At 37.3% G+C, this 18,255-nt stretch overlaps 1 protein-coding gene and 1 long non-coding RNA gene across 4 annotated transcripts in view; both read left to right on the top strand.

Annotated features, from left to right (window-relative positions):
• Positions 1-795, top strand: part of LOC147369691 (uncharacterized) — a 43,688-nt gene extending 42,893 nt beyond the window's left edge. Inside the window, exon 2 of the long non-coding RNA XR_015167754.1 lies at positions 107-795. This is a non-coding gene — a long non-coding RNA (uncharacterized LOC147369691). The remainder of the gene's footprint in view (positions 1-106) is intronic.
• A 1,036-nt stretch (positions 796-1,831) lies between these two features.
• The window catches only part of DCTN4 (dynactin subunit 4), a 32,916-nt gene continuing 16,492 nt past the window's right edge, over positions 1,832-18,255 (top strand). Inside the window, exons 1-9 of one of the 3 annotated variants that reach the window (XM_086412457.1) lie at positions 1,832-1,983; positions 4,511-4,581; positions 6,703-6,881; positions 11,745-11,788; positions 13,863-13,970; positions 15,150-15,170; positions 15,562-15,635; positions 15,856-15,968; positions 16,272-16,381. In XM_086412457.1, the coding sequence (XP_086268583.1) occupies positions 1,849-1,983; positions 4,511-4,581; positions 6,703-6,881; positions 11,745-11,788; positions 13,863-13,970; positions 15,150-15,170; positions 15,562-15,635; positions 15,856-15,968; positions 16,272-16,381 (855 nt within the window). In that variant the 5' untranslated portion in view covers positions 1,832-1,848. Of the gene's footprint in view, positions 1,984-4,510; positions 5,864-6,702; positions 6,882-11,744; positions 11,789-13,862; positions 13,971-15,149; positions 15,171-15,561; positions 15,636-15,855; positions 15,969-16,271; positions 16,382-18,255 lie in introns of all 3 variants that reach the window. The other 2 variants (XM_086412458.1, XM_086412459.1) reach the window with 2 other exon arrangements.

Genomic DNA, 18,255 nt, shown 5'->3' with positions numbered 1-18,255 from the left:
CTCATGTGTCCCAAATGGGAATGATGCAATCCCAGCAAACTTCCAGGGCAAAAATGAGTAGGCTATTCATTAATGTTCCACTTTTTTCTCTTTCTTCTCTTTTTAGGACAGCAACTGGTTTCCTACTCAACTGTAAATATGAATGAACTGACATAGTGTGCAAGGAACTGCATTTGTGGAATCAGAACACAGAATACTACTTTACCAGGAGTGAGAAACCCTGGGGCATGTTCCTTCGACTCTCAGGACTTCATTTTCTCTATTTGAAAGTTACAAGGATTGAACTAGGATCTTTCTAGTATATGATAATTCTCAGTTACCCAGTCTACTACCCCAGGAAGCAATAGCACGCATCAGCAAACTCCAACCTGTGGCTGTTGTCTGTTTTGGTAAAAACCTGCCAGCACCACTGACGCAGGCTGGCCCTGTGAGCCTCAGAAATCAAGCCGGGTATCCTCCTGTGACTCACTTTCCCCTTCTGTTCCCAGTGCCTGCCTCCCATGCCAGTGCCTGGGCCTTGCTGCTTCTCAGGGCCCAGGCTGGTAACTACCCTATGCATTAGGGATTCTGCTACTGGTGACTACTAGTCACAGAGCAGAGGAATCTCAGTCTGCCCAGTTATGGCCAGGCTTTCCAGGGAGAAGAGAAGAGCACTGGGATCTCACTGTCCTGCATTGTGAGATAAAAATAATGATAGCACCTGCCTTCTGGAGTTCTGGTGAAAATTAAATGAGACTACGTAGTTTTGACACAGTGTCCTGCATTCAGTAAGTGCTCAATAAACGTTAACTATTATTACTGTTCAGTTCTATTTCTTCTCAGTCACCAACTCTAATATCAGACAGATAGTAATACACTGGGCTTCCCTTGTGGCTTAGCTGGTAAAGAATCCACCTGCAATGCAGGAGATCTGGGTTCAATCCCTGGATTGGGAAGATCCCCTGGAGAAGGAAAAGGCTACCCATTCCAGTATTCTGGCCTGGAGAATTTCATGGGTATAGTCCATGGGGTTGCAAAGAGCTGGACCCTACTGAGCGACTTTCACTTTCAATTCTAGTACAAAGAGAAAAGCAATAAACTGAAGCAGGTAACATGGGTTCCAGTCTCTGCCAGCCTAGCTGTAAGTGGTCATTTTACATGTCTAAGCCTTAATGCATGCACTGGAAAAATGTAAATGACACCTAGCAACACTATTCATTGATTTCATTGCTTCATTAACATCCACAATATAGACTTGGTTCTAATGCTAAATATGGAAAACCAGGAAATGAGATACAGCTTCTGCATGCAAGAGCTTGAGCTAAGAAACTACAAAGGAGATAGTATCTGTGAAAGTTTCCTATAGGTCAATAGTAAGATTGTCGGAGGGGAAGTGCTGGTGTGCACTCTTAAGTTTCTAGTTTCCAAGAAACTCTGTCTCAGAAACCCTCCATCTAACTTCTGGAGATTTGTTTGGAAAGTGAGAGCGGGAGAGTTTTAAATAAAAGAGCAACCTTCCTGTTAGAAATGAAGGAAAGAACAGTACTGAGTCTGTCTGGATTTGATCTGCGATTCCACATCTAGCAAAACAACGGTCTGAGCTCCGTCCGGGCGGTTGACACTCACAAAAATGCCGGAGGGGGACGAGCTTGGGGAGCCGAAGTTTGGAGGACAGGCCCCATCCTGGGGTAGAAAGCTGGTATCCCAGCTGAGCATGCGCATTTTGACTTTCGTCCTGCGCAAAGCCCCACTTGCTCGGAAAGCTTACGTCAAAGTCTACGTTGAAATACGTAAGGAAGAAGGCTAGGAAAACGCCGGCCCTCGGGTCACGTGATGCGACGGGAGCGTCGTTGACTCCTCCCCCACAAGATGGCGTCCTTGCTGCAATCGGAGCGGGTTCTCTATCTAGTCCAGGGAGAAAAGAAGGTTCGGGCCCCGCTGTCGCAGCTTTACTTCTGCCGCTATTGTAGCGATCTGCGGTCGCTGGAATGTGTGTCTCACGAGGTAATGCAGTCGTCCCGTGAAGAGTGTGTGTGTTGGGGGATGGGGGAGGCGTTCCCCCTAGTCACCGCGACCAGCGGGGAAGTTCTGGCAGTTGGAGGCGGGTAGTCATTTTCCTGGCATGCTGATTGGCTTTGTCTTCCGTCACTCAGTTTTGTCTGTGATTTAATTTGCTTATAATTTGTCACTTGGAAAGGAGGAGCGGCCTTGGGTGGGGCTGAGCGGCCTTTCTGTTCTAGCGCGTCTTCTGATTGGACAAACTAGACTTTGGGGACCCTGGCCATCTGCTAGGGGGTTTGGTAATTGGGCAGGTTGTGGTGGGGGGAAGATGTGGGGGTGCTTAGTTAAGGCCCCTTGAGGGGCGAGATACGGTCTTCCCAGGATTGATTGAGGTAGTGGGAAAGTGCGGTCATTGTCATCCAAGCGCCTCCTATCCTGGAAGTTCTGCCTGTCCCTCCTTGGGCAGAAACCCCGCCTTCTGACTGCCTTGTTCTGTTTCCTGGCCCAGCCCACGGCCTGCTGCAGAGAAGAGGGTTGGGATGGAGTGAGCTGAGAGAAAAGCGTTTAGAATCGGATCTCTTGTTTAAGAAGCTCAAAGTATTATATTTATGGCGCTCCTCCTGGGGGTACATTTCTGTCCTTCACTGATACATGTGGGCTTTGGAGGTGGGATTGCTCAGAATGTAGAAGACCCCACCCTGGGGAGGGAAAAATCATCAACGAATAACAAATCCCCAAAACGTCTGCAGCACTTGGCACGTGTTCATTCAGTGAGCTTTGGGGATTAAAAGACGGGTTAAGACATAAATCCTGCTCTTGAGTTACTTGCAGGCTCCTGAAGGAAAAGCTGATTAGTATTAATAATACATAGTTTCTGCTTATTCAGTACTTTCTGTATGCCATGTGCTTTACATAATCTTCTTTAATCATTCTACAAACCAACAGAATAAATACCTTTTTAAAAAAAACCACTTTACCGTTATAAGGGGTTTCATGGTGGCTCAGTCTGTAAAGAATCCGCCTGCAATGCAGGAGATGCTAGTTCGATACCCGGATGGGGAAGAACCTCTAGCGGAGGGCATGACAACCGACTTAAGTATTCTTACCTGGAGAATCCCATGGACAGAGGAGCCTGGTGGGTTACAGCCCAGGGGTCGCAAAGGGTCGGACAGGACAGAAGTGACTGATGACTCTTGTACTTCACAGTTAAAGAAACACACATAATGTTTGCATTATGTCACACAGCCAGAAATTTGAGGAAGGAAGGAAGGACCAGGATTTGAAACCAAGCAGCCTGATTCAGCGGACTTCAGTCAGGATCCCTGGACTGTTAAAAATGCTTATGAGAATATGTCCTATACTATAAGCCATTTTACACATTATTAATTACAATTTTATTGAGAATATTTTTCATACTATTCAGAATAGTCAGAAAAAGCAGTTAAATAACACAAGGGAAAAAGAAAAATCAATGCTGTATTATATACAGCATTTATTTTTCTCTATTAGCACTTTGTATGCTTATCCCTTTGGCAGGTCCTTTGTCTCTATGATGCCTCCCTGTCCAGCTTCACCTCCAGAATTTACTGATTAGATTCTCATTTGGTGATCAGTAGGGAGCTAGTTTTCATAATCTGTAAGGACACCATTAGCTAGGACATTCAGTCTGTGACTGTATCTTTTATGGACTGGTGTGCACCTGTGAAACAGAAGCCATTAGGGTTTGGGGAAGGATGATGCCAATGAGGGCTGAAGCAGTCCAGAAAGTTCTAATGGGGAGCCTGAAATTGGAGCTGCACTTGAAGGGAGGAGCATAATTCAGAAAGGAACAAAAAGAAATGAATTACATTTTGCGTTTTATGATAAGTGCAAATATAAGTTAACAGTACTGTATTTGTGTTCCTGGTGACTATTTGAGCAGCAACTTTATCAGTGAATTTAATTTTTATACTATGTTTTCGAGCTAAATACAATAAGACTATCTTGTTAACTTAGTAGTTTAATTTGCCATTTAAAAATCTCTAGTTGGTTGGCTATAGGTGACTTTGTAACTGTTAGTTTATGCTTTTCTTCAGTGAACATGTAATAAATATATCAGTAACTAGAGAACTTTTAAAATCTCTCTTAACTATTAAAGTGCAGTCCAGTTATTGCAGTCCCATAAAGCTAGATTAGATAAAAGGATATTTGATCACAGCTTCATAAATTGGATTATGTGTTAATCTATTTAGATTATCATAGAGTCTTCTTTAACATAAACATAGTTTAACATGTCTAATACATAAAACCCTGGTGAAAGGGAATAGGAAAATTCAGAAAAGAAAAATAAAAGGATTTCAGGAAATTCAGAGGTTAAGAAAAAAACAGGTGATTTTTATAAGAATAAACCCTATGCTGGAAACAGTCCAAGTTCTTTGCCACAACGATGGTCTCTACCTGCTGCTGCAGAATAATTTATTTTAAATTTCACTATTTGTTACAGGTATATACACAAGCCAAGATGATTTTTTGATTTCTTGTTTCATTCTAGGTGGACTCCCATTATTGTCCCAGTTGTTTAGAAAATATGCCATCGGCTGAAGCCAAACTAAAAAAGAACAGGTAAGACTGGGATCCATTTTTCCTATTTTCCACAGCTATATTTTAATAGCTGGTAAGAAAACACATGAAATTAGCTGTTTTTCTTTTTTTAGCATCATTTTTTTTGCCAGAGGTGACTCTTGCATTTAAAAAAAAAATAAATTGTATTTTATAACAGTTTTGGACTTAAGATTATTGTGAAGATGATACAGAGAATTCCCTTTAATCCTCACCGTGTCTCCCCTGTTGTAAATGTCATATATTAGTATGGTATTATTTGTCTCAATTAATGAATATTATTGGTAGCATTGTTATTAAATTTAGATTTCCTCAATTTTTCTCCTAATCTCATTTTTTTGTTCTAGGATCCTATTCAGGATACCCACATTGTATTTAATAGTCATATCTCTTTAGGCCCCTCTTGCTGTGAAGTTTTGTTAGACTTTCCTTGGTTTTGAGGAGTACTGGTAAGATATTTTGTAGAATGTCCCTTGATTGGAAGTTGTCTGATGCTTTTGTCATCATCTGAGAGAATGTGTTATGGGGACGGGGATCACATAGGTAAAGTGTATCTCTCACCACGTCATATCAGAGGTATACCACCAATATGACTTTTCACTGTAGATGTTAACCTTGATTACTTGGCTTGAGCTATTGTTTGTCAGATTATTCTGATGTAAAGTTACCTTTTTTTTAATCCCCTTTTCCTTTTCCATACCATGCTCGGGAAGGAAATGTACTAATACAGCCCACATTTAACTAGTAGCGAGCTATGCTTCCCTTCCATAAGAGCTATCTCCATGAATTATTTGGAATTCTTTTACATGGAAGATTTTTCTCTTTTTTCTTTTTTATTTATTTAATCATTTACTTAAAGCAGTGTGGACTTGTGAATATTTTTGTATACTTCAGGTTATACTCCAATACTACTATTTTTTTTTAACTCAGGTTCTTCCAGCTTTGGCCATTATAACCCTCTTTTAGTAGACTTCTGTCTCCCTTTGGCGTACCCCCATCATTTTATGGCATTGAGGGGGAGTGAAGCGTTATTCAGTTGTTTGAGAAATTTCCTACTTACCCCAGGCTTACCTATATTTTCTGTCCCAGAGCCATTTCTCCAAGGAGCCCTTGTGCCTTTTACTAGAGATTGGTATTAAAAATCAAGATCTGAGTAGTAGATATGCTCATTGTTACTGGTGCCATTTTGGTTTTTAGCATGGTGTGGAAGTCCTTTGCAACCAGTCACACCTTGTACCTCCATGGATATAAACCACTATTTGTCCTTCCTGTCCTGGAGAAACAGGTCCGTATAAACCAGCTTTGTATGCCATCCATACCTTTATTTTATCATTTAATCCTCAAAGTATCCCTTTAAGGTAGGTACTATTATTATTCTTACTTGAGAATATTGTCCAGTAGCAAAATATCACAGAAAATCGGAGTTATGGAACTTCAGAGCAAGTCTATGACTGAAGGTACAGTCTTGATCATCTCAGATGGTAGAAAAGTAGAAAACTTTCTACTAGAAAAACAGAAAGGCATGGGGGCCGCTGTAGGGGAATGTTGACTGGTTCACTAGGAAAAGTAATGCCTGAAGAGAGCAGAAAGCCCTGAAAATGCCACCCTTCTGAACCATTTCACCTTGGTAGCATTATTTGGTATCTGTTTCAGCTCTCTGGCACAGCAAACAAGCAGTTATTTTCCAAACCCAATTTCACAGCTTATTGAATTGTTTCCTCTCAGTTTTCCATTGTTCAATTGGTCTGTCCTCTCTAAAGTCATAAGCTGTGACGTTTCTTTGTCCACAGAATCTTTGTGGTCTGTGCGAGCTTAAGAAGAGTCTAAAAGTTAACTCCAGACTGTTAACAGTGATTCCCTCTGTGAAATAGGCTTGGGTCATGCTGTAGTTATCAGGAACTTTGGTGATGATGACACGTTTTAAAAAATAATTAGCATGTAATGTTTTTGAAATTTTAAAACAGTTTATAAAAGTCTCTTCAGAGTACTTTTTGATTTCTTTTTGTTTGGGAGCCACCCTTATATTTCTCTCTTGAATTCCTGACATACAGAACAATGTCTTGACGTAGTAGATGCTTGGTAAATATTTGCTGAATGAATCAGTGGTTGTTTGTTGTATTCTAGATGTGCCAACTGCTTTGACTGTCCTGGCTGTATGCACACCCTCTCCACTCGGGCAACAAGCATCTCTACACAGCTTCCAGATGACCCAGCCAAGACCACCATGAAGAAAGCCTACTATTTGGCCTGTGGATTTTGTCGCTGGACGTCTAGAGATGTGGGCATGGCAGATAAATCTGTGGGTGAGTGAGGTGGACTTCAGCATGAGATTTTGTGAAATCAGCAGAGTTGTAATTGCACACAAATCATGAATTCTGTTACTTGTTGGGAGGTAGGTGATAAATTCAGAGTATTTTGCCACTAAATCTTCTATGTTCCCAAATTCTCATATTTCATTGGAAACTGGGTATTCTTAAGGTTGGTAAAATAGCATTTATATATCTGACATGTTTTTTTACAATCAAAAGATTAATGTTCTTCATAAAAAATAATTGCTGCTGATGGTGAAATACACCATGAACAAACTTCAAAGATTAAAGTGGCCAATCTTATATCATATTTAACAGACTACAGATAAATAAGCAAAAATAAGGAACCCTTATAAATCAATAGGGAAGCTACCCAAGAGAAAAAAAAAAAATGTCAATATGAACAGCAGCCCTCAGAAATGGAAATAAAAATGTTCAATAACCAGAATGTGCACAGATCATTGGAATTTATTTTTTTGCACACAACTTGGTGAGATGATTTCTTTTAAGTCAATAAATATGTAAAAGGATATGTTTCAGTTTTACTAGTAATCAGGAAAATGCATATTAAAACTTAATCCATTGATTTGGCAAAATTTTTAAAATCTGGTAGTATGACAGAAATATAGGAAAATCGTTTGTCTGCTACCACCTTAGATAGCAGTTTGACATTTATTAAACTTTTAAATTGCTTTTATTCTTTTACCCAAAAATTCCATGTCCTGGAACATTCAAACACATGCTTAAAGAGACATCTATATATATCATAAGTGATACAGAAAAGTTATGTGTGTTTGGACCTAAAGACAGTCTAAAATGTTAATTACCTTTCCATCATTTTTGTGTTTCAAAGCAGAGGTTGCACTTAATCTTTACTAGGAAACTTCCTTTATTTTTTCATTTTCTGTACTCCATGGTTAATAACAGACACACACTCTTTATTACAGTCAGTTCAGAATCTTGAGTTGCTATTTGTTTTTTATATAAACAGTAGCACTGCTAACTCTCCATTGTCTTTTTTCTTTCTGAAATTTCATTAAGTTTCTAAACATTTTTTAGACTTATTAAAAATTACCATTTTTAGGTTTTCATTAAAAATGTCAACTTACCAACAAGGACCTGTTGTATAGCACATGGAACTCAGTGTTACGTGCTAGCCTGAATGAGAGGGAGGTTTGGAGGAGAATGGGTCCATGTGTATGTATGGCTGAGTCGCTTCGCTGTTCACCTGAAACTGCCACAGCACTGTTAGTTGGCTGTACCCCAATACAAGATGTTTAAAGTTTGAAAAATAGTTAGCTTACTAATACATGAGGAAGCCAATTAAAAAGTTACTATGTTATTTGATGTAACTCAAATAAAGATGGACATTAGGTAAAAATTTCCTATAGTTTCTTATATAATTTGGTAGTAAAAATGGGTGAAGTTCTTTCAGATTCAACTCTGTTCTTAAAACTTAATTCTTGATTTTCTCGAGTTTGCGCTTTGGTGTAGAATGCCTGAGCTCTTGGTTGTTTTCCTAATTTCATACATTATATTGATAAAACATTCTTCAAAAACAAAAACTTAACAAACAAGTTTCTTAAAGTGTTTGTTGGTGGGTAGGTATTTCCTGAAATATGATATTTATATTGGAAAGTTTCTGTACCATCTTTTTAGATTGTCAGTAAATATTTGTGTCTTAATGTCAGTGTAGCAAGTAAATTGTTTAAATTTGTTTATGAATTTAAGTTAAACGTAAAAAACAACCTCAAAGTGGCACTTAGTTCAGTGAATTCAAGTGTATTTTTTCCATGTTTGTATTTTGTTTGTTTTTATCAGATTAAACAAAACCTAGATATCCAAATAGATTTCTCAGTTTGTTACTCTGTAAGTCTTTTTTTGATACTTTTTGAACTATAAACCATTAGGATTGGATAATTTATTTTTTAGAATTTAAAGCCTGTGCTTATTTCTAGAAATCTAGCTTCTGTGAGGGTATCTTGACAGTGATAATTGAATACTCAGAGCTCTTAAGAAGTACAAATAATTTCATTTCTTCCATGATGTCATTGGTATCTGAGAAGCCCTGAAACCACTTTAGTTACAACTATTTGTTTATTTGTAAGTAAGCCTTTGTGTCAGTAATGTGCAAAAACTTATAATGAGATCATAATGGCACTCAAATTTGTGTTTAGAATCAATCAGCAGTTCTAAAAATGCAATTAGGTAAAACTTAAGATTTTTCTAATTACTGAAACATTTTTTTCACATAATTATTTTTCATGTTTGCCTTAAGTAAAACAGCTTTTAAAATATAAATATTGTACTAAAGGTTGTTACTGCTGCCATTTCCTGCAAGGAGTTACCGTATCACCTTCAACAGGAGTCGTTTTTATTTGGGAAAAAAATTATTTTTATAAAAATAATACACATTCATCAACTTACCACTCAACTTAAGAAATGAAACAGAACTAAAACAGTGTCAGCCCAGTATAGCCTTCCTCCCATTCCATCTGCCTTCTGTTTCCTAGAGAGAGATGGTCATCGGTCTTGAATTCAGGTTTTCATCAGTTCTTTACATATTTTTGCAGTTTTCCACATAACGTATGTAGCCATTAGCAAGTGTGTTTCTCAACTTGAAACAAATAGAACCTTGTTTTATGTATCCTGCTACAACTTCTCTCTATCCAGTTTGTTTGTGGTGTGTAGTAGTGATGGTCAGTGATTCATGCCTGGCTTAACCACAGTTTACTTTTTTAGTCTCTTCCGAATGGATGTTTAGGTTGCTTTCAATTTTTTGCCTCTAACAACAGTGCTGTTAGAATCATTCTTACATGTGTTTCCTGTCATAGGAGCAAGGATTTCTCTGCATAATTTAAAGTAAAATTGCTGGTTGTAAGATGTGTACATCATTAGCTCTCCAAAACGTGTTTACCAATTTTTGCTCCCACAAATATATGAGTGAACTATTCACTGCTCCACATCCTTGGCAGCTCTTGGTACTGTTGATTTCTTCCAAGTTTTTCCAAACTCATGGTTGTGAAATGGTACCTCCTACTTTTTTTCCCTTTTTTGGCTTAGCTTTATTGAGATATAATTTACATATAATGAAACTCAGCAATTTTAAGTGTAGAATGCTTTGATTTTGGACAAATATGTATAGCCACATAGCCACCTCCACAGTGGTGATATAGAATATTTCTGTCACCCCAAAAAAGTTGTCTCATGCCCTAGTCAGTTCCTTCCCCGCACCTCCTGGCCCTTGACTACAACTAATTTGCTTTCTTTCACTGTAATTGTGCCTTTTTTAGAAGTCTACATAGTTGGCGTGTTTTAATCTTTTGTGTCTGGCTTCTTTCTCTTAGTATAGTGCTTCTGAGATTCTTTCATGTTTTTGCTGGGTTTTTTTGAGTTGTATTCTATTGTATGGGTATACCATATTTTGTTTATTCATTCTGGAGTTGATAGACACTGAAATTTTTTCCAGTTTGAGGCTCATATGAATAAAACTGGTTATGAACATTTGCTTACAAGTTTTACTGTAAATATGTGTTTTCATTTTTCACAAGTGTTTACCTAGGAATTGAATTGCTGAGTCATGGGGTTAAGTGTTTGTTTACCTTGACTGAAAACTGTTTCTCTAAGTACAGTTAGAGTACTGTTTCTCTAAGTACAGTTAGGCTGTACAGTTTCAGGTCCTCACCAGCAAAGGAGGAGAGTTCCATTTCCTCAGTAACCATTAGTATTGTTGGTCTTTTTCATTTTGGCCATTCTAGTGAGTATAGTGATACTTCATTGTGGTTTTAAGTTGCATTTTCTTAATATGCTTATTTGCCATCTATGTATTTTTTTTGGTGAAGTGTTCGTACAAATCTTTTGCCTATTTGCCTGTTTTTAAACTAAGCTTTTATCTTTTTGTTGAGTTATGAGAGTTCTATATTGTGGATACAAGCCCTTTGTTGAATATATGTTTCACAGATATTATCTCCCAGTCTGTGGCTTGCCTTTTTATTTTCTCAACAGCGTCTTTTGAAAAACACAAATTTTTAATTTTGATGAGGTTCAGTTTATCAATTTTTTTATATATAATTTGTCCTTTTGTGTCCTAGTGGAGAAACTTTAGCTTAACCCAAGGTTGTTAAGATTTTCACTTTTGTTTTCTTCCAGGAATATTATGTTTTAGCTTTTAAGTGTGAGTTTATTACCATTTTATGGCAAATTTTGTAAATGTTGTGAGGTTAAGGGTTGAGGTTAATTTTTTATAAATTTGTGTAAATTGTTACAGTACCATTTGTTGAAAGTATTCGTTACGGTTTTACTTTCAGCTTTCTGGAATAATTTTTTCCTTTATGATTTGTTTGTGCTTTTGTTTCTTATGTTAAGAAACTCTTCTCTAAACCAAGGTCATAGAAATTGCACAATATTATAGGTAAGGGCAAATTCTCTGGAGTCAGACTGCCTGCGTTTGAATTGTGGCTTTATTACTTACTATCTCCTTGACTTTGGGCAAGTTATTTAACTCTCTGAGCTTCAATTTCCTCATTTGTAAAATGAGACTAATAATGAAAGTCCCTACCTCAGAGGGTTATTATGAGAATACAGTGAAGTTTGATACATTTCAAATACCTGGCAGAGAAATTATACATGTATTAGTTGTAGAGGTGGTCCTAGTGGTGGTGATTATTATCACCATCATTATATTTAAAGAAAGAATTTAATTCTAAGCACTCTGGCCTATGTAATTTCTAGGACTCTTTCTTGAAAATTCTGTGATTTTATGTTTTTAAGTTTAAGTCTGTGGCCTGCAGATGACCTGTTTTTGTGAAAATAAAATCAGATTATGTAAGCCTTGTTTAATATTCCATTATTTTTCAGCTAGTGGTGGTTGGCAGGAACCTGAAAATCCTCACACGCAACGGGTAAGTAAAGGGTCATCAGAGAGAGGATGACATGAGGAATGAGGAAAAAGACCATTTTATCAGTGAATATGGCTTAGGCTTATAAATCCATGGTGTGTGTTTTGGTGTCTTTTACACTTAGAAAGTGCTTCTCGTGTAAGACATTAAATCATAATGACAGTTTTTTTCCAGCCTGACTTAAGTTAATAGAGAAACCTAAGAGTAATTTTATTTCTGTATGCTTGTGAATTGGAAAAAGGAAATAATATGTTTCTGTTTTCCATATACCCACGAACTAAGTTAAAGGTCCATTTGTTCTCGGAAATATCATATCATCAACATGTAAACATATCAGCATATAAACATCTTAAGTCTTGGAGACACCACTAATTTAGAAGATGCTCTTGAAATCAGTAGCAATCATGATGTAGACATCCTTTAATAGTTCACAGTGAATTGATCTCTGCCGTGTAAATTAGGACTGATTTTGTTGCCTCGGAAGCAGAGTATTAGAAAGATGGTGAAATGTGATTGAAATGAAGTTGTACAGTCAAACTGGAAATTAAATAATAATTAATAATTATTCACTTATGACCTCAGCTAAAATTAGAAATACTGAAAATATCCTGGATGGGAGTGTATCCAATTGGACCTTTTCATATACTATTGTCAGTGTGAACTAGTACAGTTTTCTTGGTCTCTCAGCAGTATCTACTTCCTGGACTCTGACATACAGAAATACTTGTACTTATGCACGAAAATATGTATATTCAGTTACCAAGCAGTTATCAAGCATATGCTCCATTCTGTGTGCCAGGGACCATGCTGAGCAATAGGATTATATGACCTTTCCTCTCACAGAGTTTAAGACTGATGGGAAAACAAAATCAGTTAATCCCCAGATAAAGGAAAAACTCAAAGTAATGTGAAGGAGAGAGAAGCTGTGCGTGAGCATTTATTGTAGGGAATTTGAATTAGATAAGTCTACATCTGAGGATTGCACTAGGATCTGAGGACAACAGGCAGAGAAGGGAAAGAATTTAGGGTGGAGGAACACCCAAGGCAAAGAGCTTGTAAGTGGAAGGAGCAAGTTGTAGACCAGTGGGCAAGTGTGCCATAGTGGAGCGTTGCGGTAGGTGAATAGAGAAAAGGATTTGGAGTCAAACTGTGCAGAACTATGTGGACCAAGTTAAGGCATTTGAGAAGCCTTTAAAGCAGAAGAGCTGACAGGATCAGATAAGTGTTTCTAAAAGATAATTACTGTTGACTTGATAGAACAAGAGTGGGTATCAGGAGACCATTTAAGTGCTCTCAGAGGAAATGGTTAAATACCTTTAGGACACCTGTACCATTTAATAAGATGCAACCTTTAAAAAGAATGAGGTGAATCTATTAATATATGTACTGAGTGGAAAATTCACACATAAAGTAAAAAAGTTTTGAAAGAGCAAGTTTTTTTCCCCTTATATGAAAAATATAAAGATCTATATTTATTTTGCACATATAAAAATTCTATGTCTATGCCTGCATTTTTTAATGTATACAGAATATATCATACCTGTGGCTGTGTGTAAGAAAGATTTCTAACCTGTAGTAGTGGATACCTGTGGTGAGGAGAAGAATGAACATGGGCATGAGACATAAAAGAGAAATTTTCTTTTCTTTATATTTCTATATTGCTTGAACTTTTCACAGTTGTATGTCTTTTATGATTAAACTATATTTTTGAAATGAAAATATATGTTGGAGTCGAGAAAATAGAGTATGAAATGTCACACTTGGAAATAGATGGTCCCGTGGCCATACCAGGAAAATAGGATTGGTTGTGAGGGGAATTAAGCAGTGAAGTAAAAGAGCAGTGAAAAGAGAACATGGAATTTTCATGCCTTTTCATTGCTCATTTCTTCTGTTGTTGAACTTGAAAGTTCCATTTCAATTCTGAAAATAGATCATGTAAGGAAGACAGATTCTTTTCTGGGAAGAGACACTTGCCCACTTTAATGTGTCTTTTCTATTCATTATATCTCTAGTCAGTTTACTTGATGTATTTCCTAAGCTTCTTGTTAGCTGTTTCAAATACTTTGATTTCTTACAGATGAACAAACTGATTGAATATTACCAGCAGCTTGCTCAGAAGGAGAAGGTTGAGCGAGATCGCAAGAAACTGGCACGGCGTAGAAACTATATGCCTTTGGCTTTTTCGGTGAGAACTTGGTATAAAGAGGAGTTTCCAATTCACTGATCAAGACCAGTATGGCATAAGAGTGGTGAACATTTCAGAAAGTGGCCATTGTCCCTGGATTCCTGAATGATGGCTAGCAAAAAAAGGTCCCTTAGGTGATAGGTGTCTAAGTCCAATGGGTATGCTTTTGCCATATCATTAGGTCTGTTTGAGTTCTTTGAGTTTTAAGTACATTTGTGTTTCTTTCTCCATCACTCCCCTCTATCATCTTCTTATTTCCTAAAGAGGTTACTATTAGTTTTGTAGGCACCCACATTTACAGCTTTTGCATATTACAGAAAGTCAGAAGAATATGAACAAATGGTAGATTTTACTCATGTTACACATGTAGTCCACCCACCTCTGGCATCCTGGTAGTAGTGATTTCTGGACTTCAGTTATCATAATTTTTTGGCACCTTCCAGTATTTTTCCAATGTGAAAAATACTGACTTTTATACTGAGCTTTTTTATGGTTAAATAAGTAGTAATATATACAGGTGTAATTTTGATAGAAATTATTGATCAAAGTTATTCTTTACTAGTTTGTAAACTACCAATTAGAAATGAGAAATTAGGGTTTGAAGTTTTTGCCGTTGTCCCCCCAAGTTTTATTTGCTCCCAGAATAATTTACTTTTTGTGTGTTTGCTTGGAGCCAAGCAGGTTGGCATTTAATAAATAATGTTTCTTGAATGGCAGTGATGTATCAAACTCGGTGCTGAGTTCTTTATGCATATTACTGTGCTTAATCCTCACAACAGTCCTGTGTAGTAGGTGGTATATTCCCATTTTACACTGAAGGGAATGAGACTTGTAATGGTTAAATAAATTCTTGTACTGCTTCTGCCTGAGAATTAGTTAAGCCATTAAAACCCTAAGAATTGGTAAGAGTCATATAAAAATGTCTTAGAATTTAATAAAACATTACAACTTGCAAAGCATCCACATTTGCCAGAGATTTTTATGATGTCTCCGTGAATTTTTTTGAACAATCCAGTGGTATAATCAGTATGTGTAGTAGTGTATTTAGGGAGGAATTGGAATTAAATGTGTTACTCTTCCAACTTTCGCCTATGACCTGCCTGCTGTATGAGTTTGCTTGTATCTTATCCTGCATTTTTTTGTCTCTGTTGCAACCTGCTGCTATTTTGGTGCCTACAGCAACATACTATTCATGTAGTGGTAAGTTCTTTTATGATTCTTGCTGACCCTAAAGTTAGCAGATGATCACTGGTGTTCCAAGAAGACATTCGTCGTGTGTCTTAGATAGTTCACATAGTTTTCTGGTCTAAGCCATTGCTTAGGTATTTTTAGATTAAAAATCACATTTTACTCATTTTCACTGTATTAATATAGTTTCAGTCTCCATGTTTGGTGCTTTTGTTGTCATTTTAAGAATAAGATGATGTGGGGCTACACTTACTCTCTTTAAAAGAAGCATTTATTAAATTAGCTTTTTTTATTTTTTGCTTATTCCCTGAGCTTCTCATGCTGTCCCTCCCCAAATTCTTTATTTGATACATGACATATATACAAATAGAATTTCTAAGAGAAATTTCTTAACTCTGTTTAGGACAAATACGGTCTTGGAACCAGGCTTCAGCGACCACGAGCTGGTACAACCATCAGTACCCTTGCTGGACTTTCGTAAGTTTGGACATTAAATGGCTTTGAGGGAAAAAGCTAGTATCAGAATGCATGTTGAAGGAATGTGGTTTTAAAGTAACAGTTGCCAGTGGGGAAGAAGATGCTCATATTTAGGAAAAACCTAGCCAGAAAGAATATTCCACAATAGAGGAGTACTTCAGTTAGCGGTATCATGGACTTTTAGGTGGACCCTTGAGAAATGACTGCTTTTATCTTTTAGCCTTAAAGAAGGAGAGGACCAAAAGGAGATAAAGATTGAGCCAGCTCAGGCTGTAGATGAAGTGGAACCTCTACCTGAAGACTATTATACGAGACCAGTAAATTTAACAGAGGGTAATTTTATACATGATTCTACTTTGTTTCTATTTTACATCTAATTCTGTTTTTGTTACTTCTATGCCTTGTGATTTTTATTTTTGATTTGAGATTTTTAATGGTATAGTTGTTAGTACTAAAATGAATCATGCAGAAAATAAGATAGAGGTAATCATTTGAAGAAATGTCTGTCAAATTTCCATATTTTTTTTTTGAAGAGTGCTAGTCACAAAGGCAGTGTTATTTTGTGTAGTTATCACATATACATCTGATTTTGAGCGAGTCACTTAAACTAAGCGTGGTTTCTGCCTTTCATGCTAGTGACCACCCTTCAGCAGCGCCTCTTACAGCCTGACTTCCAGCCAGTCTGTGCTTCACAGCTCTATCCTCGTCATAAGCATCTTCTGATCAAACGGTCCCTGCGCTGCCGAGTAAGTATTCCTCTCTGTAGAGTTGTCATTTTGTAAGAGAAAAGCAAAAATAAATGCACTTGGGATCTGGTCAGTATCAAAACCTCTGGAAAGTAGTAACTAGAAAATGTTTATAGAGAATGTTCCAGTGTGCAGGCACTGTTTTAAAGCTTTCAAGATAAGCTTAAAGCCCCTAACTCAGTAAGGTAAGTACTGTTGTTAGCCTTATTTTACACAAGTGGAAGCTGGGGTATCTGAAGGTTAAGTTCATACTGCTAACCCCTAAAGAATACTGAAAGAGTATGAAGCTTTTAGGAGAGTAGGGAGGAAACAAAAAGGACTGATTTTTAAAAATCAATTTAAAAGAAAAGCAAGAAAGAAAAATAAGCAAATCTAGGCTCTGGGAATCTATGAAACATCAGTCTCTTCAGTTAATAGAAAAAATCCTGTAAAAGAAAAAATACCCAAAAAAGGGAAAGGAAACATTTTAGATCAATACCATCCAACAGAACTTTTTGTAGTGATGGAAATGTCCCTTATCTCTACAGTCCAGCATGTTAGCCACAAGTCATATGTAGCCTACTGAGCACTTGAAATACGGTAGTGCAGCTGTGGGTCCTGAGTCTTTCTAAGATGAAAGTCATTTAAATAATGACATGTGACTAATAGCTGCTATTATCAAATAACACAGCATTAGAAGAGACAGGCCTATCAACCAAACAAATACAGTATATAGACTTTAATTCCTGATTCAAACAAAGCATAGAAAGAAAGAAAGAAGGGAGAGATAGAGGAAGGAAGGGATCAGAGGAAAGAAGAAAATACACCATGCTAATACTAATCAAAAGAAATCAAGAGTAGCCATATTCATTTTAGACAGAGCAGACTCCAAAGTAAGGACAGTTACCAGGGCTAAAGAAGGATATTACATAATGATAAAGAGGTCAGTTCTCCAAGAAGATATAACCATTCTTAATGTACATTTGCCCAACAATCGCGTGTCAAACCATGTGAGGCAAAATCTGATAGAGCTATAAGGAGAAATAGATGAATCCACCATCATAATTGGAGACTTCAACACCTGTCTCTCAGAAATGGACAGATCCAGCAGGCAAAAAATCAATATTGTATTGACCCATCAACCTCCCTGGAGATACACCTCTACAAATACAAACCAAAATATGTCGAGATTAGGATGCTGCTACTGCTGCTAAGTCACTTCAGTCGTGTCCGACTCTGTGCGACCCCATAGACGGCAGCCCACCAGGCTCCCCCGTCTCTGGGATTCTCCAGGCAAGAACACTGGAGTGGGTTGCCATTTCCTTCTCCAGTGCATGAAAGTGAAAAGTGAAAGTGAAGTCACTCAGTCGTGCCCGACTCTTAGTGACCCCATGGACTGCAGCCTACCAGGCTCCTCCGCCCATGGGATTTTCCAGGCAAGAGTACTGGAGTGGGGTGCCATTGCCTTCTCCGACCGAGATTAGGATACATCTACCCAATGAGTACTGTAGATCTATAAGAAATAATGTCATAACATGGGATGTATTTATAAATGCAAAAAAACAGGGTGTATAACAGGCACATAACTTTTTATGTAAGAAAAGAGGGAATATATACATATATACACACATACAAAAAATATTTGTTTATGTTAGATTTATAGACTGTTGAAACAGAATAGAGAAAGCAGAAATAGACTTATGCATGTCAGGAAACTTGATTTTACCAAGTAATGGCCTTTCAAGTCACTGGGGAAAGAATAGCTTGTGAAACCATCTCAAATGATTCTGTGAAAAAAAAAAAAAAATGGGGCCTCTAACGTACATGATACACAGAAGTCAATTTTAGGAACCTTGAAAACTTTAAAGAGTAAATATGAAGAGCAATATTTCTAG

This window comes from Bos grunniens, chromosome 7, assembly GCF_055505025.1.
Source record: "Bos grunniens cultivar Pamir isolate PY7600 chromosome 7, Bosgru_T2T1.0, whole genome shotgun sequence".
In the NCBI taxonomy this organism is placed as follows: domain Eukaryota; kingdom Metazoa; phylum Chordata; class Mammalia; order Artiodactyla; family Bovidae; genus Bos; species Bos grunniens.
The sequence above is the reverse complement of the archived record's forward strand: the minus strand, read 5'-3'. Positions and strand labels throughout refer to the sequence as shown.